The following is a 19,759-nucleotide window of genomic DNA, read 5'->3' on the forward strand; positions in this document are numbered from 1 at the left end:
AGTTGGTAAAAATTTATGAACATCAAGTCAGGCTTTCTTCTTGGAATATAAAACATTGAACCAAGTACTGGTAGTCCATCCTGAAAGGTGTTCATACCACAGCAAAAAGAAAGAGCAAAAGGTTTCAAATTCCCACTTCTGAGGAATAGCATCATTATCTGAGAGTGAAGTTGGGGCTGAGATTATGAGAAAGGGAGATGGAATTACTGGAAAGTGATGTAACTTTATCCGGCAAACCTGAACAACACACTGAACGACTGTTTTTGATTTTTGGGGCCTACAACAAAACACTCGGGCTGTGGATTTTTCTGTTTTTGAGTTAGTAGTGACTTTAGATACCAAAATATATGCTTTCAAGCAAGTGATTTTTCTATCATATATCCATTTTAAAACCCAGAAATCCAAATTATTTAAAACTTTTTAAAAGCAGTTTAAACCAACTATGACACAAGTTATACTTTATGAAAGGCGTTGCACTGCGATGGCGTCATGCTGTTATGTAGCCGAGGCATCTATCGCTATCCGGCCGATACTCCGCCTCTCAGCTAAGCTTACAGTTGACCGTGGGAACGTAACAAGATTACAGTTTACAAACAATATCTGCACCCTAACCATCCTGTCCCGACTTGCACCTGTTGGTGGAAAGGATGCTTTAGTGAACAGATGCTGAGACGTAACATCAATGGACTGCTTCCTGGATTTTAACCTCCACCAAGGCGGAGGTCATGCATTCAGCAGCATTGATTTGTCTGTCTGTCTGTTAGCAACATAATTCAAAAGGTTATGGATGGATTTTGATTAAATTGTCAGGAAATATTTGAAATGGAATAAGGAACAAGTGATTAGATTTTGGGGTTGATCCGGATCACTGCCTGGATTCAGAAATTTTTTAAAGAATTCTTAATTATAGGGAGATAGGGATCATTTTGCCATTAGAGTTTCTAACTCAAAAATAATGCCCACAATCATTGGGAAAAAGAATAAAATAAATAAATAATTACAATAACTTGGTGAAGGTCTGTGCTTCTAAACAGATATTCCCATGTCAAAGTTTCACTGTTGCACATGATGTCTTAGTTACTTATGTTAAACTTCCGCCTAACAACCATATCTCCTATGACTACACACACCAACCCACCACCAACAGACCAAAAAGAAAGGTCAAACCTCCAACCCCACCTCACCATTTTCAGAGCCAAAAATAGACATCTTCCAGAGCCTGTGGTAACTTGAGTTCAGAGAAAAGAGAGGGACTCTACAGAACAATAAACAATTAGTAAACCAAACATGACCTTAAGACGATGAGACAGACAAACTGTTGCAGACAGAAGAGGGGACTTAGGAACTGTTCTCTGTTCAGAGAACACTGCATTTTTTAAGGGGCATGGCCGCCCTAGCTGATGCCCCATTGCACGTTCAATCAGGGATGAGGGAATCGATGTGTTATACAGCCGCTCGGCTAAACTGATGCGACGCATGCTTCCAGATCACCCTATTTGTTCTGGCTGAGACACCAAGGTTAAAGATTGGGTTGATCATTGAACATGTCTTCACAGATTAGGTATAGGTTTAGTGATTTGCAGGCTTAATGTGTTACATCCAATAACTCGGCCAAGGGGCATAATGTGAGATAGGTAAACAAGAAAGGTTTGAGAATGTGGGAGCAGACTGGGTTTCTCATAAACGCCTGGGTGGTTTCTTTTCTCTTTTTTTTTTCCAACCATGCCTCATGCGGCGAATGTTCCCGTTCATTATTACTGATCGTTGATTGTGCTGTAAATGAAGAACAGAAGATAAGCTGAGATAAGCTTTTGCACAGCACAACAAGTAACTGTTTCAAATCTCTGAAATGTAAATGATTTTCTGACTTTCTTAGTTTTCTCTGATAGAAATGGCATACCTTACATTCTGGACAAAAAAACAAAACAATGCTGAAATAATTTGACTTTCATTGTGTTTTTGAATTTCTACGTTTAATGACTAATCTATTAGTTATGTAACAGCAATAGTGTTTTCAGGAGTCTTTGAACTGGTTTGCATGTCAGAAAAGAAGACTAGGTGGAAATTACAGCATTTCATGTCATACTTGTGTTTTAATATTCAACAAATCCTTGACCTTTATCAAGAATTTAGATTATTTATATTTAACCAGCTGTGTTAATGCCTTTTAAAGCACTTAGCTGTGACTCTTTATTTTTCCATCTTGCTTTTGAATATAAAAATCAATATTCTCCACCATAAAATAACTTACTTGACAAAATGGCTTTCCCTAATTGAGGTCTTGATCATAAACAAAGGTTATAAAAATGGTTTTAAAATGGTTGCAGTCATTGGTGTGATAAAGAAAATAGTTTGTTTATATATTCATGTTTAGATTAGCTTAGATGTTGAGATCTGTACCTGTACTGTAGGGCCATCAAAAAGCCCCCCCCCCCCCCCCCCCCTCCCCATCCGATGCCCCTTTAATCCGAGGAAAAGCCTTTAGGCTCTGGCTGTGTTTCTCACATACCAGCGATAGCGGCTGGAGCTGGGTGATGATGAACGCAGCTGCTGACATGTTTCTAGCTTCTGAGACTGGGGAGCCATGAAGTAGCTATACTGTATGCCTGTGTCTGTGTTTGTGTGTGTGTATGTGTGTGTATGGGGGGTTGTATGTGTCTGTCTGTCAGCAGGGGGTGGAGGAATAAAGTCCCACTTCCTTATTAGAAAAGGCCCCAGCTGGCCCTGAGCTCCCCTTCAGTGGGAGTTAGTCCAACATTGCACGGGAACCAGCGGTTTTGTCAGGCTATTGGCCAAAAAACCTCCTCGAGGCAGGTAGCCAGACAACATGCACATATCCGCTTCTCTCAGGGTCACACACAAGCACGCAAGATAGGGGTTCACACCCACCACACTCTCCTTCCATGCCTTGTCAGATGGAAAATCTGGATTACCTTTCACTGGAGTTCACTAGGCATTAATGTCCACTATTAGGCTGTTTTTGGATCTAGCTCTGAACCAGAGCATGAATGTCAGAAATAATTTAGCCTCACATGAACGACTAGGCTCCTGTAGTATTAAAACAAAAACTTTAAAAGTCAGTAAACAGCTGTTCGAACTGGCACAGCTATTGGCAGGTGATTAGGATACTCAGTACATGCCACTGCTACAGACTTGGCTCATTTCTAGTCGTTCACACACACACAAATACAAGTCTTCCCTGTTTACATTTCCCAAGTAGTAGTCCCAGCCAGTCAGATACCGAGACAACCACTGACCCATCACAGACCTCTCCACAGATGTAATTATTTCTGAAACCCTGTTGAGAAATTCTTCCCTTCAACATTTGCACTATGTCCAAGAACTGTCTTGTAATGAATGCTCCCTTTCCTCAATAGCACACAAGCAGTGCAGTAGTGTTGTAACATGCACACGTTCTCTGTTTAACCTCAGTCTGTTTTTGTCTTGCAGCTTAAGAAAAAAAAAAGTTTTATAATCTTTTTGTGTGCTGGATTGTATTGCATAAATAAATAATACTCTTGTTAACAGTTCCCTTCTAAATCAACACTGTGATTCGTTGACATGATTCTTTCCATCTGACAGACACGAAGGACCCAAAATCTCAAGGATATGTTTGCAAGGCTGCACCATGTCAGGGACGAACCTAAGCAGCGGGATTAATTCAACAATGAGTTCTTTATAGAAAAGTAAAAAATTCAACAAGATATCAGGAGAACTGGAAAAGAATAACTATGAAATTATATATACTGGCTATGGACAATGTAGTTGAGACAGACTGAATTGTACTTTTATATTAATTTGTTCCACTGGATGGAAAATGAGTCACTATAGTGGTTAATGATGAAAGTATCATTTTCATGATGAATGAAAATGGACTAGTTTGGCAGGTGATGAATTAAGCAAGCCATTTCCGTTATTTGTTCCGGGAGTGTTGTCAGTACATTTCCTATGATCACTATTCAGTGATATGTCATACATCCATTGGCTGCACGATTACTTTAGCGTGTGTGCTACTGCCTTCATGAACAAAGTACAGCTAAATGAGGAGTGGAATTTAAACAAAACCAGGGAGATGTAGAATGAAAAACAAAAATATGGTAGTGGTTGGTGGACAGTGTAAATAATGAGACTGTGTGTGTGTGTGTGTTTTATGTTCTATTTCTATTTGTATTTAAACTTGCATTTTAGATTAACATAACCCTTTGTTTTGTGTGTACTGTCTAAAATACACTTATTCTGCACACTGCACGATTCTCTTGTGTCTGTGTTTGTGATGCAGTTACATGAAATTATCTAAATATTATTATTAAACTGGATGTCTTGATTTTAACTTCACCCTCCACTGTTAGCCGGATGTGGAGAAGTTGTTGTTTCACTGATGGGTTATTATCCACTGGGGCAGCCTGACCGGCCAAACGACTTCCTGGTTTGATAGGAATAATTATTTCCTCAAATCCCCTCCCTCCTCCACTCCCTTCCCTACATTACCCCACTCCTGTTGGAGATTTAATCCCTGAGCATCAGGTCATCCCAGCAGCGTGTTTTATTTATTTATTTTTCCTCTTGCAATATATTTAAGTCTCTACAAAACATGTTAGCTATGATTCAGGGGAGACGGGAGAGGACTAGCACCAATCAACAGCTTAATGAATGTTAGCCTCCATGCTCTCGTCACCACCCACGACTCCCCACTGACTCCCTGAGGGGTTTGAGAGAACATGTCTCTTCCTGTCCCGAGACATTGGAGGGAGGGTGACAGTATTACTGGCGCCGCATGAACACGCAGAGTCAGCCAACACAGATCCACAAGCTAGTGGGGGATTTGTTGTGCTTTGTGGTTTTGTTTTTCTGCAAACACAACAGTGTTCAGTTTGTGTAAAGCAGAGAGTGAAGCACATGATGCTCATGCATGATTACAGCTGAATCCTGTACTCTTCAAATTACTTATTAGAAGTCTAGTGCTGAGCGTTCTGTCTGCAGCTTTACTAAAACAATCAATCTGTAATTTACTTCAAATAAAACCCATGCTAATCATTTGCTTTAATAAAGACTCATAAAAATGGCCCTTCTGGCAGGGCCCAGGTGAGTGAGTAGGTTTTGGTGATGTTATTCCATGTTTACAACCTTTCTGATTACACCAACTATCTCTCCCTGCCTCTTCTGTTTTACAATCCTCCAAAGAGTGCTTTGTAAGTATACAGAAATGACAAAAAGAGTTTTAAATTAAAAAATGTATTTCATCCTGTCTGAGGTTCGACAAAATGACAAACAGGTTCTAATATCTGCTGTTTGGTTCCAACAATATTCAGAGTTTATTATGGCAAATGCAAAACCATGTGCATGATAATTAGCTTATATAGAAGTACAATAAATTTCATGCAGCCGTTAATTAGACAGGTTTGTTTAGAAAATAATTTTATCTGATCCTGTAATAAAAATCCTTATTATTGCATGTCTTGTTAATGAATGACCTTTACAAAGTAAAAAAAAAGGGATTTCTGTTCTGAAATCATATAGAATTTTGATCTGAGTTAAACATTTAGGAATCATCTAATCCCTGTTATTTCAGTAGGACAGAGAAATTTTGCATCCTCCAGATATGCCTAAGATATTTGGTTCAAGAGTCAAACTAATGGAGAGATTAAAAGAGAATAAATGCTGGACTTACAGCAGTCAGGTGGTGTGAAAGACAAATCTATGACACATTTATAATAAAAGTAATAATATGTCAGTGTTTTAGTGTTTTTTTTAGCTGAAAAATATAATTAGAAAGTATTGAAAGTTAACTAAATTAAATATAAATTAGTCAGCACTTGAATGTCACACTTTGGCAGATCAGCCCATAACTGAAAACTTTGGATTCAGTGTCTTGCTGAAAGCCAGGGGTAAAACCACCAGCTCTGAGTTTGGTGGGAAAGTTGCTTCCTAATTCAGGACTGCAACTTTCCATCCATCTATCCACACACTCTCTAAACCCATTAGTTCACTTCTGACTTGTAGTAGTGACAGGGTGAGAAAAGATATTTGGATCTTCAACATTCTCCTCCAGCCCCTCCCAGAGGAACCTAAGCCATCGCCAGCTAGCTGGGATTTGTAATCTCTCCAGGGACTTGAGCCGAGCCTCCACCCTGCTGGCCAATGCCTGCAGAGCTCTAAAGCATAGTGTCCAGGGGAAATCCTTATCAGCTGCCTTAACCACACTGTAGACATGTAATGGGTCTAATCTGAACTCCTCCTAGATTAACAACATTTTCAACTAGTATCCCAGCTATTTCGCAATCAAGTCATTACACCTGCTTAATTTAGGACTTCTGGTCATTGCTCAAAGTCTGTTGCCATGATGTAGATTAACTGATACAACCAAAAAAGCTTCCTCTACATCACTTACGTTTTAGTGTAGTGAGCACACACCACAGAGATTGCCCAAGACCCATTTCTTTTTATCTTCAGTTTATGAAAGCACCAGGATATCCTACCTCTGGTTATACTCTACCTCTTTATCCAAACAAGACTGAAATCATTTTCTGAGACAGAACCATTGCCTCAGGTTTTGTAGCGTTAATCCATATTCCAGAAATTTACACACAATCAAACTTAAACAAATCTTAAAATACAGCTCTACAAAACACATGTATACTAGACAAAGTAAGAGATGACTAAGCCATAACTAAAGTAAAAAGCTCAGTAGATGCTTCTGGAGGATTGATAGTGGAGCTAAAAAAAATTATATATATATATATAAAAAAAAAAAACTCAAGTAAACATTCTTCAAAACCCCTCAAGCACAGTACTTTAGTGACTGTCACTGCTGGCTGTATTAATGCAAAGCAGCTTTGTATTAGCATTTTAGTCATATTTGCTGATCTTCATTCAGTCTGCTTTATCAAACCATCAGCATTGGCACTCATTGTAAATTCTGTTTGACTTGTTTCTTTGATGCCTGAGATCAGCCCTAACATCAATGGGAAAAGTTCACCCTCTGTACCCTGTGACCTGTGCAGGGAAAATAATGGAGATCCCCTTCAGATTGCATCTTTCATCTTTTATGGCTCTATTTTCATTGACCCAATGGGTTTTATACTCCCGTGTTTACTTCTAACAACTTAATGTTTTTGTTGGTGGCTTGTATGTATGTTTGAAGTCAACCAGCAGATATTAGACTAATTATCTGCTTACTTTGGGCGTTAGCTGGGTGGAGTTTTTTTTTTTATGTAATGTCTGAGACCAAGAAGAGGGAGCTAAATTGATGCTCATGAAACAACATCCTGTGATAGCACCGATGTATGTTAGGAATATCTCAGTGCCTGTTTATACAGTGTGTCATAATATTTACTGTAGTAGTTTCAAGCCACAACACAATGTACATTTCTTCGACATAGCAGGGCAGGAGGCTCCAAATTTGTGTCTATGTGTGTGTGAGAAAGGCTGTTACTCACACATACTTCAGCAGAACTGCCTGGACTTCCATCCCTGAGGAGTTCCATCTGCAGGTGGGAGCCAACGAATCTAAACACACATAATCTTATATTAACATCAGATAATTCACTAAATGTTGGAGAGTCTCTGCTCAGGACGTAGTTGAAGACCAAAAGCTTGTGCTTTATTTGACATTTTGAAAAGTGTCCTTATTTTTTTGTTACTGAACGGGAGATTAAATTATTAGTACCATCCTCACATCCTCATAGTACATGTCAGAAATTAGCAGATGGTTTGTTTAAGTTTATCTATGAGACAACAACCGGAGGATCTAACTGAGCTAAAATTCATTATATGTAACTCTACAGTAAACGTTATCTATTATTTATTAACTCTCAAATAATTTCATTTATTTAAAATGTATTTACAGAAATGTAACAGGAATTAATGGTGTTTATTGATCGCAGGTAGCTAACAAAAACCCATAAGGCTTCTTGTTTAAAAAGTTCAAAGTAACCTTTTATTTTCAGCTTTGAACATTTAAAATGTTATATGTTCAGTTTTTAATGAGAAATTAAAGGCTTATTTTTGGATATTATTACTGAAACTATTAGGAATTATTACATTATTGCATGTGTGTGTGTCTTATAATTGATGTGCTGTTTGCTGCTTTCCTGGAACCTTCCATTTTTAATTTTCTTTTTAAAAGGTCTGACCCTCTGATTCCAATTTTCTTTCAAAGAACAATATTTGAACACATAAAAAACACTTTTTCTAGATTTTGTGAACTTCACTTTAAAAAACATTGACCTTAAGCAACTTTCTCTCTGTCACCTTAAATGCAAAAGTTAAGAGATCCAGTTTCTTTAATAAAGAAATTTGTTCAACATCCAAGAGAAAGGGAATTAACAGTATATTTCCCTTTATATTTTAGGTTCTTAACCTCATTAATTTTGTTTTACTTATCTTAAAGTTAATTTTAAAATCAATTCAGTTTATTTATACAGAACAACTTCACATCAAATTAAAGACAAACTCTAATTCAAACCAATTATAATATAATTCAAAGTGCATCTTTGCATTTGAGATATTTTTTTACCTAAACAAAAGCTAACTTATGGAAGAACTACAGAACTTTGGCAGATTTTCACTTTGGTGCTTCCTAAAGAAGGATAATTCGGCATTCGTCTTGCATCCCGTGTCTTCTCGGGGAGTTGTCTCCAGCCAGTAAAAGTCAGTCAAATACTGACTTTCATATTATTTATTGCTTTGTCCCTTTCTTTTCCTCGTTTCCATAGATAATGTCCTCTGGTGTTTTTATTGCTGAATCCATGGCGCACATCCAAATGGATCAGTGTGTTGAAATCCAGTTGCTGGCCTGTGCTGTGGTGCGGTAACACGTGATGCTCCGGGCTGGATCACAAAGTTGTAAAATGCAGTTTCTCAGCCTCAGGACACTGGAGGGCAATGATGGCTCCAGAAATGCATTTAATAAATGTAAGTGTCATCAAAATAAGTCAGTAGCACTGAGTTTTTAGGTCAGAAACTTATGCACTATTACTTTAAATTAAAGGGCTGTAACAGATGTAAAAAAAAAAAAAAAAAAAAAAAAAACAAAGTTGTAAACAAATGTGGACCAATCACTTAAATAATATATAGCCTTTATTCTATCCTAAATATCCTATTACAATTCCCAGCAAGACTCCCAGCAAGAGTCAGTGTGTGCACATATCACATGCATATGGAGAAATGCCAGCTCTGCAGATTCAGTTTGCACTCATTTCATATTCTGACATCATCTGAGTTTCAGCAAGTGTGATTTAAAAAACCCAGAAGTCCTTTTACATGTTGAGATATATCCTATGTGCTCGCAGTTTTTACCATCAGATAATGTGTACACAGTCTGATGTATAACAATTTGTGCTTTAAAGATTCTATATAAGCAATCAATGCAATCTTGCAAACAAATCAATAAACAGAAATGTAAAGTCAAACACTGAGAATGTACGGAGGGGTCAACTTGCACTAAACAGGCTTCATGAGAAGAACTTCAAGAGATCAATAATAAACTCTCATGTGAACTCACAGTTGAGCCGTGCAGATTAGAATACCTCGATAAACGGGCTTGCTCTTTTTTTTGAAAAACAAAAAAGGATTTCATTAATGAGGCAAACACTGGTGAAGTTATGATGCAAACCTTTCCAACAACTGGAGTATTAAGCTGCATAGATGAACTGACTGAATGAGTTTTTATCTATCCACAAATCACAGAAAACTGTGGTTTGGGATGTTGAATATTTCCAAGGTGATTTATTTCTTTGTTATATTTTCAGAGTGTTCCTTCAAGCACCATCTGGACTTTATAGATCTTTTTAAGAGGACTTCACGGTCACTCAAATGCATGAACAACCTTCTGCCTTTGTGCATTTTAAAGGTATAGTGATCAGTTGAAAGTAGTTTATTTTTATTCCTGGAAGTTCATCAGGTCAGGCTGCTGTTCCTCTGAAGGGAGACTAAAAAAACATTACACGTATCCAAAGTTAGAATGTGAATTAAATATTTATAAACTCACTAATTTCACTATCAGTGTACAAATTCAGTTATGCAAAATTCTCATAATAACTCATAATAATGCAGGCACAGCATTATGAGATCCAGAGACCATGGTTTCAAGCTACGAAGTAGTAGTTACTATTTTTAAAATAACTTGAACAGGATGGAAAGTTCCAGTCCAGGACAGGATACATTTGGATGTTTTGTGACTGCTGAATTTTGTTTCACCTTCATATTAATCAATCACCACTCCACATATCTGTGTATAATGGAAAAAAAAAATCTCATACCTACCAAGAAAAATAATAAAATTCCCCTGTATCTGATTTCTCAAAGATTTCCTAACACCACAAGTTTAACCATTAAATATGCATTTTAACTGTAACTTATGCTTTTCAGCTAATCAGTACTTCTGCAAATCTTCAAAAGGCAAAGTGATTGGAGAGGTGTGTGCTCTAAAGTGCATTTGTGCGATGGAGCCGAAAATGATTCCAGGTCTGTCGATGGCAGCTGTTTGTGTGCGGTGAGCTCGGGAGAAGGTGACGGGGCAGCGGCGGCGGCGGTGTTGGTGATGGGGGGACAGGAGGTGGGATTTGCAGGTTACCTGAGCGTGGAGCGAGGAGGGGTAGGTGAAAGCGGGTGGAAGGGCCGGCGACAGCTCCGCCGGGTACAGCGGGTATGACGCCCACACGTCTGGGCTGCTGGGATATAGAGCAGGCACTGTGAGCTCATCTGTGGAAAGAAGAAGAGGAGGAGTGGAGTGAGGAGAGTGGCAAGTGAATGGGTGGGTGGATAGAGACAGGGTGGAGGTGGTGGTGATGATAGTGATTGTGGAGGTGCACAATGGGGGAAGGAGGGTTATCAATGATCTGAAGTTGATTCCTCTTATTTCATTTCTTTAATTCATGTGAATGCATACAAAATCCTTGAGGTCCAGGAATTTGCCTGAACATATTACAGTCATAGTTTAGAAACTAACCAGACTCAGCAAGACTGGAAACTTTGCATTACTCTTCATGTTAGAGTGGTGTACACTGGCATAGCCTTTTGAAGAGCATAATATAGCATCAAAGGTGTAATGAATAGAAAATGTGATGTTTATCAGTTTAAAGCTGCAACATTGCTGTCCACTTCAAAAACTGATCGTGTTATAAAAAAGTTCCAGCCATCCATCAACTCTATACCCATTTTAATATGTTCAGAGTGACAGAGGGCCTGAAGCCTACCCCAGCTGCCATCAGGTGATGAGCAGGGTACACCCTGGACAGGTCACCAGCCCATCAAAGGCCAACACAGAGACAAACAACTCAAAGAATGAACCATGTTCACGGTAAATACCCAGTTCATGACTACTTAATCCCAGCATCCCAGCATTTATATATCCTATTAAGTCCTATCCTGCAGTTTTACTGTGCTAATTTAATTTCTATGCTTTTAATGTAGGACTCAACTAAGGCAACTAAAGTAAGTTGGGTTTATCAACAGGTTGAAACAGGCCAGTTTTACCTTCTGCCTCTTTAAAGAGTTAGAGTGTAACTCCCATTTTTTACATACTTATAAATCAAGACTTCAAACTTTGCCAACATTTTGGATAAACATCCAACACTACGTGGAATTCTCCAAGCAGTGGGGGTTGAATAATCTTATAGATGACTATGTAGGTCACAGAATTTAAGATAAAGTTAATAAAATCCTCTTTAACAATTTAACCTTGCAGTTAAATTCACAACCAGCACAATAATGTAGGACCTACTATGTAACATTTTATAAATATTTAAGACTTTTTATTGCTTTTAACCAACTCATAAGCTGTTAAACTACGAGTCAGTTCAGCCAACGAAATTGACGACTGTCAATTTAAATGTAAAGCCTGCTTTTGCACAGCTTTCTGAAATCAAGGACAAATAATTTACTGCTTGTTTTTATAATAAATCTGACACTGTTACACATCCAAACTGCTTATGTCCAGTGTAAGAGCAGGAAGTTTCACGGGCATGGCAGCAGACACTAAGAGAACAGTCAGTTACACCTTAGAAATCACATCTCATATTTCAGGGGAAAATGAGAGGAAACCACCTCAGACATGTTGATTTATTTACTCAGTCGAGTGCAGAGTGACTATAAAAAAAAGTGCACAAGTAAGGAGACGGTGCTGTGTGGTACAAAGGGCGTGCACACCTAAAAAAAACAGAATCAGACAACATGGAGCAACTCATTGGTGAACCATCAGATAGCCGTATGATTTCAAGGAGCATGTTACTGTGCTCTCCATGTCTCCTGGTGACTGTTTATCAAAGCATGATCAGAAAAAAAGGGCTGATTTAAACATCTCTTATCAGGAAATGACAGCAATTTCTCTCCTGGTGATTACGTCATGGTTTCATTAATCGTTTCCTTCCATTTTCCTCTGAGGCACCAAGTACCACCCTTTCTCTGGCAAAGAAAAGATCCAAGATAAGAGTAGTTTGGTCATTCAGAAAGAATGTATTACCACAGCTGGCCTATGTTTAACTATCAATGGCTGACTTCTACAAAATCCTTAACCTCTTGGAAAAATGTTTAACTGGAACAAAAAATAAAAAGCAGACCTGCATGAGCAAATCCATGCACACCTGATACCAACATGCCTTGAGACCAATTAATTAAAGCAACAGTTAACAATAAACATGCACTGTTAATTAGTTATTAATCTAAAGTGAGCCATGAGTCTCTTAAGGGGAGAGCACAAATCGAGCCAGCATAGCACAGCGCATGATTCATAGGACTTCAAACAAACACGTGTAAATGTGTGGACAGGATTCACTTTTGTTAACACTTCAAGAAAAAAATAGCATCGTGTTTGCACAAATCAAAATGTTAAATAACAGAATAATCATCACAATCTAGAAATAAAACTTCTGTTAAAAGACACACCACAATTATAGCACAAAACGTCCCCTATTCATGACTAAAAACAAAGGAAACAGCTTTACAGCAGGATGGACAAAGTAAGCCGCACTCAGGGACAGACAGACGAATGATCGGAGTACTCACATGGGTCTCTGCTAATGAACTGTGGCCCAGGGCTCTGCTGGGAAGGGGGAGGGTTGGGAGTGCCAACCAGCTTGTTTTTGGCCATTTTGGTGTTGGCCTTGGCGAACTCCAGCCGCAGAGTTTGGGGAATCTCTGGGTCGAAACGGACCCCCTGAGATAGACCGGAAAGATTCATTAGTAAAAAAAAAAAAAAAATACTTTGTTTTCTGGAATTCCATTCAGTAAGATACTGGAGAACATACTGGGAAAGTACACAGAGCTGAAGTATCAGTAGTCACAATCATCAGTTGAGAATAAATCAATCATTAAAGGTATTAAGCTCCAGGGTTTCACTCACCTCTGGTTGCTCAGACGGACATTTTTAGTTATATAACTAAAAGGTATTTGTAGCTGACTCCTTTCCTGAAATGTTTATGTACAGAGATTTGTCATTTTTTTACACAATAACTATGCAATTTCTTTTTATTTGAAGTTATAATTAAAGCTTCAGGGTTTCACCAAAACTCAGGGCTTGAGGGAAGCTCAAATGCCAGTTCCCTACTAGTATGTGAACAAACTGAAAATCAAAACAGCATCAAATGCTAATAAATCTCAATCTCAAAATGCAAGTTCTCCTTGTGTGTGTGTAGCTCCAGCAGACTGGCCACATTTAAACTCAGGATTTCATTTTGCATGTCTGAAGATTTCAACATGTTCAGGTTGTTTTATATGCTGAACAATTATTCCTCACAGCTGAAATACGATGTATGCAGACAAACTGTTTACAAAGTTCTTAAAAGTCTTGTTTTCCTGGAAGGTTGCTCAAAGTCAGCAACTTGGGAGGTGTCCTTGTTGAGTCAGATTAGGTTCACTACAAAATCACTCCTTTAAAGGTGTTAAAAATAAGACTGATAATGCTTTGCTTTCACAACCTCACATAAACAGGCAGACTAAATAAATTTGCACAGCACTCACTTGGTGATAAATACTAGAGAGCAAGTGGCTTGTTGACTTGTGTTTGATGTAGTGATGATGCAGACTAATTTAGCCCACAGCAGAGGGAGAAACAATATTGTGGGCATCTTCGCTTCTGTTGTCTGTTCCAGGGAAATGTGATGGGATCTGGTTGGTATCAGGAGCTGCCACTTTGTATACTTTTCATTTCTCAGAATTTGATGAATTTTAGTCCGTCGCTGAAATCTTGTTAAGCCTGTTGTAAAGCGGTTACTGTGGGTTACAGTAATATTCCAGTGTGGTGCATGTGATGATGAGCAACACATGTAACTGAATGTTTGAATGCAGTGGCACAAAGCTGACTAGTAAATGATGTCATTAACAACACAGGAAGGTAAGCCACGAGGACCTCACTATGCTTCCTGCTGAACCCTGTTACTGTAATTCAATATCATGACATCAAATCCCTCATTTGTAGTCACACAATGAGCATTGCAGCTTACATTTACATTTTGGTAAATTCTTGAGATGCTGCTCCTAAAAGTCCTCTGTCATGCTCCTGCTCAAGGCAAGTCAAAGAGAAAGGTTGTTTTTTTTTTCTACTTCAAATAACTTCACATGAGCAGTAGTCCAAATAATTTTTCCTCTCAATTACTTCTGCTTGAAGAAAAAGGAGGAATGTGGCACAAACAAAGTTCTTCTTCATTTGAAAACAAAGCTATTTGTTTCCTTTGTTTGAAATTAACAAGGCAGGGCAGAATTTTAGCAGCAGCTATAAACACCCTCTAATTAACCTAATTCGATTGTCTTTAAAAGACACAGAACAGCGCAAAGGTCAGATTGGCTGAGGCAAAAAGCAGTCAGGAGTGAAGCTCTCTGCAGCAAAAGAGCAAGAAGCTGTGGGGCTGGGCTTCTCGGCTCGTCCCTACAGGCTCAGGCAGAGCTGAGCTAAAACAAGAGAGAGACGGCTCTTCTCATAAAAGAGTGGGGAATTAACTAGGATTGCCTTGGCTCAGTGCACTCGCAGCTTCTGCCGGTAGAGGCTGCAGAGGTATAATAAGGTACATGGGTATAATGAGGCCTGAGCACACTTCTGTTTGAACTGTGATGAACATCTACCTTGAAAGTGTTTCTTATTGTCTTCCGTGTCAACTGCTGTGGTAATGACAATTGTAACGCTGCTGTTGAGAGGCTCTGCAGTTTAATGGAAATACAACACAACCCCTGTGGCAGCAAACAAACCCCCTTCTTTCTCCAGTTTTCTCAACCCTCCACATATTTCAATATGCAGATAGATGTTTGCAAAAATCTAGCTTATCTCCATATGACCCCTGGGAAGTTGCTGTTCCCAAACAAAAAAAAAAAAAGAGCAAGAGCTTTTTTGTCAATTCTCAGCCCCACTTAGAGATTCTATGGAACCAGTGTGTGTTGGTGCTCATAATAAGATGATAATTTTTATCTTTTCTTCCCTCTACAAAATCTCAACTTCTGAAAGTTTGAAGACTGCTGTCATGGTCTTACTTCAGGACAGTGATAAAAGTGCTCTACTTCCATGACAAAGAGATCAACCAAAAAACTCTGGAAGCAACTGAAGGAAAAAAAAAGGTGTGAGAGCTGTTGTTCATTACTTCAAGAGAGCTGAATAAAACCCCTATGAGGAAGGGTTCTTTTTTATATTTGAGTCTGCCTCATCAAGGCTTTCCACTGAGCTACAGTCTGAAATAAGTGAGATTAAAATTAAATCCTAGATCAATATCTTCTATTTATATGTGGAAGAAGAGCTAATTTTCTCCTGACCTTGCAGGATTCCCTGGCAAAGCTTAAAGGAAAAAGCTGTTATTTCTCAAGCAGAAACCTTTAGATTGTACAGTATTTAAAGTAGCCATTTTTTTTTATTTTGTATGTGATATAAAATGTAGGAGTGTCTGGATTTCCCTGATATTTAATGCATCCGCACTGCAAGCAGAGAGATGCGATTCCAAGCCATCACAAGATCTGCTTGTGCTGAGCTGGTGCATGAGAGGAGCACGAAGAGGGCATGACACTTACGTTCAAGGCATTCTTAGCAGCCTCCGCCTCTGATCGACTGTCAAAGCTGACAAACCCCACTGGCTGGGGAGACAAGAAAACAGAACAAAAGAAAGAAACATGGTTTAAGGCAGAAAACTGAGTCTGCACTTCTGTCTGAGTGACAAAGACATGTTGTTCTTTTTTTATATATTTTTTTTTCTTTTACTCTTCCTTCTCTGTATCTTTCTCTCTTGCCCTGTTTAGAAAACTGTGGTGACAGAAGGAGGGAGATAGACAGAAGCAGAAAAATGCAGGCTGAGCACTGACTTTGTAGAAAGAGAGTTCATCATTCAGCTCCCCTTTGCCCATATACGGGCAACATGAGAGCAGGAAAGTGAATGTAAGAGTTACTGTAAGAGAGGCAGACAGGGGAGAAAAAAATGAAGAAGGATAAAGATAGAAGACAAATGAAAACGGAATATAGAGGTTAAAGGTAAGAAAGAAAGAAAGTGAGGCGAACAGTAGGAGTAGATTTTAAAACGTCAAATAACCTGTCATTACAACATATTTTTGTTCACATCTATTTAACCTGCTGTTGTTTGAAATTCTTGCAATATGTCTTTGTAGCTAGTAGCTGAAATACCAACATCAAGTGAGGAAGAAGGAAAAGAATAAAAAAAAAAAAGCACAAAGAAGCAGGTGTGGCTGCCATATTTTTAACTGACTGCAGATATGAAAAAAAAATGAACAATTTTGTTGAGTATGTTTGTGTGGAAGGGGAGAATCTAAACATGTTGCTCCCACGGGGTCACGCTGCTGTGTGTGATCTGGAAACACAGTCAAGGGTTATGGGAATTTTGAAAGAGTGGAGTGAGAAGAAGAGGAGGAGGGAAACAAGAAAAAGGAAGAAACACACACACAAAAGAAAAAGGACTAAGTGAAGACGTCAGGAGGAGGAAGGGAAACAGGAATATAAATAGGAAGGGTCTGAGATCTGGCTGCTGCTATATATGGAAATGGTTGTGGGTTCTTTGACTTGTATGGGAAGGGCTATCGATTGATTTACGACACTATTATCACTGCCATTAGCTGGGAAAAGCAAAACAAAGCCTGGAGACTCCTGCATAACACTTGGAAGCTCCTGACTGGACACATGCATCAGTTGACATTTGCCATGTTGAAGATGGCATTTATGTGGGAAGGTAGCAGATGCCCCTTTACAGCCAAGTCTGTTTAACCAAGGGCTAGTTTGAAGACCGTGCTTCAGATGCTTCTTTCTTTCACAGCCAAAGAACCAACTTTTAGCTGGGAAACCAATTCTAGAGCATAAACTCTGCACTGTCTTAAGTAAAGAAGATTAAATGCAAACGGTATCAACATGAATTTGTAGCACCAGTTTCAAGCTACTTGGCTTCTACAAAGTTACAAATATTCTGCAAAATTATGAGGGAACTGAAGTTTTGAGTTTTTCCATTACTTAAAAATACCAGTTCAGAAAGTGCAAAGTTAAAGCACTGAACAGTGTTTACAAAGACAGTTCTAAGCTTCATTTTTACAGGCAGACACATGGCATGACACCACATTTAAGCTGCTAATGTTAACTTATGTATGCAGACTATGGCATGGAGAAGACCACAGAGAAACAATGTCTCCCTGCACCCTGGTCCAGAATTTCAGGGTAAACCTAGAGGGAGTTTTTAAAGAAACTTCACCAGTTCTCAAACACTTGGGCAGCTATCTTACTACCTTATATGAGTCACTAGCCAAAGTGAGAAGCACATGTTAAGATAAGACTTGTGAGAATTAACCTCAAGACACTCACATTTTTAATAGATTTTGCTGTAATAAGGTTAACTTTTTAGTGATGAGCTAATTAGAATTAAAAAATAATGGGTGTCTGGGTTTTATTTGTTATTGGTATATTATCTCACAGACCCCACAGATGAGCATCTCACAAACTAATACCTGGTTTGTGTTGAAGCAGAGCACAAAGAATTGCCACCTAATTATTTAATAAAAAGACACATCTTTAAATTATGACATCTAGATTACAGCACACAAAATTTGAAATCTAACCTCAAAAAGAAATATAAGCAATGCATTAACAATAATAGTAAAACAGTACCATGCTGAAAATGGTGCTGGATTCAACCTTATATGAGAAAACTACATAGTTTTTTATCTTGTGGATGCTTCAGCCTGCAACCACAATAACATAAATAAAAATAAGTAGCGTAATCCTAAAGCATCTTTTTTTGGAGATTTCTATGCTGCAAAAAACGCTCTCTTTTATTTTTAGTTTTAAGGTGTTACGCTGAGCACATCGCCCTAAACCCTTCTAATAAGCGTGTCATGTCTTAATGGGAAACAGTGTAATGTGGTAATAAGTATACTGACACAAAGCTAAATTGCTTAACTCTGGCTATGGATGCCTGCCAGCTGAGCTCATTTTCAGTCCCACACCCCCTGGAGGAACAACTTCACCATCAGTACTGTTCTTGTCAAAATGTTCGTGCCGACACCTTCAAATTCTTCCCCTTTCACATCCTTACACATCGTTGACTGTCTGAGACGAAAGCGCTATCCCACTGCCAAAGGCAAGTTGGTGCAACATGTCTTTCCACCTTAAACTAAACCTTTGTTTTCCTTTAAAAGGCGCCTTCTAAAAAAATGAGGTTAATCCCTTGTCGTTAACAAGGTGACACCCCCAAGGGGGAAAAAAGAGGATGAGAGGATACAAAAAATGCAAAGGTGTTGATGAGCAAGAAGTTGTGTAACCCAAGAGAACCAACAAGGCTTCCTTTAGTAGGTACTTGGTATGAAAACAAGGCATTTAGTGTTATTTAACATACCTGTTTAGAAGTCAGTTTGATCAAGGACCCTTCATAGCCCTGAAACAAAGAAAAAGGTCAACAGTTATGATGTTGCAATGCAGTCTTTTGAGCCAAAACCATTCCTGGTAAATATTATTTTTGCATGGTAATGTTGCAGATAAGTGAATTAGCTTGTTTCATGCATCTTGAAGATTTTATCAAAACCATATAGACTGGATTGTTATGTCTTACCTGGATAATTACTGCTTTCTATTCTCAACACTCAAGATATAAACCATTTGCTCAGTGCGCATACAATAAGCATTGTCTAAGTGAGGGATTACATGCATTGCCATGATTCATTACTCACTGAAACAGTGCTGCTCTTGCGCTATTAAGGTGCATTATTCTCGGGCGATGGGCCAAAAAGCCTGCAACATCCACATGCATTTAACTCAACTGGAACAATGTGCATGTGACAAAGTGGAGTTTCTGAAGTGAAGCAAATAGCTTTGTTTTTGAGGCATCAAGCCATTTTTCCATGAGACACTCACACACACAAGCTTCCTGTGGATCAAGATGTGATTGAACCCTGGCTTTAGGAACACAGACACTTGGACCTTGCAGGAAAGTTTCCATTACCGTTTATTTCATCACCATTAATGGAGGTCCCATTGACTGCTGGAAAGAAAGCTGCTAAGAATAGCTGCAGCCCATCAGTTTAAAACATACAAACATACCTTAAATGGTCTGAAGAGGAGATAGAGCTCCCGTGGTTTAATATCCAGTGGTAGCCCACTGACAAATAGTGTTCGGACCTGAGGAGGACAAGAGAGAGATCATGTATTTTTCATTAACCTCCACCTGTTATAAATAGCTCCGTTGCCTCTCTGACAGTAACAGATGAGGTTATGGGAAAAAGGGCAATGAACACGAGTTAAATAGTTACTTGACTTGGCTTTACACTTAAAGATAGACTTTTCAAATACAGATTGGGATGC

At 38.7% G+C, this 19,759-nt stretch overlaps 1 protein-coding gene across 5 annotated transcripts in view; it reads right to left on the reverse strand.

The window, feature by feature from the left end:
• LOC121639663 (RNA-binding protein with multiple splicing-like) overlaps positions 1-19,759 on the reverse strand; it is a 41,785-nt gene that overhangs the window by 3,775 nt on the left and 18,251 nt on the right. For 2 of the 5 annotated variants that reach the window (XM_041985045.1, XM_041985044.1), the window contains exons 2-6: positions 19,499-19,576; positions 18,798-18,836; positions 15,985-16,047; positions 13,003-13,153; positions 7,437-7,506 (exon numbers count right to left, since the gene is read on the reverse strand). In XM_041985045.1, coding sequence (XP_041840979.1) covers positions 7,437-7,506; positions 13,003-13,153; positions 15,985-16,047; positions 18,798-18,836; positions 19,499-19,576 — 401 coding nt within the window. Of the gene's footprint in view, positions 1-7,436; positions 7,507-10,573; positions 10,702-13,002; positions 13,154-15,984; positions 16,048-18,797; positions 18,837-19,498; positions 19,577-19,759 lie in introns of all 5 variants that reach the window. The other 3 variants (XM_041985043.1, XM_041985042.1, XM_041985046.1) reach the window with 3 other exon arrangements.

The sequence above is a fragment of the Melanotaenia boesemani genome, chromosome 5 (genome assembly GCF_017639745.1).
Source record: "Melanotaenia boesemani isolate fMelBoe1 chromosome 5, fMelBoe1.pri, whole genome shotgun sequence".
In the NCBI taxonomy this organism is placed as follows: domain Eukaryota; kingdom Metazoa; phylum Chordata; class Actinopteri; order Atheriniformes; family Melanotaeniidae; genus Melanotaenia; species Melanotaenia boesemani.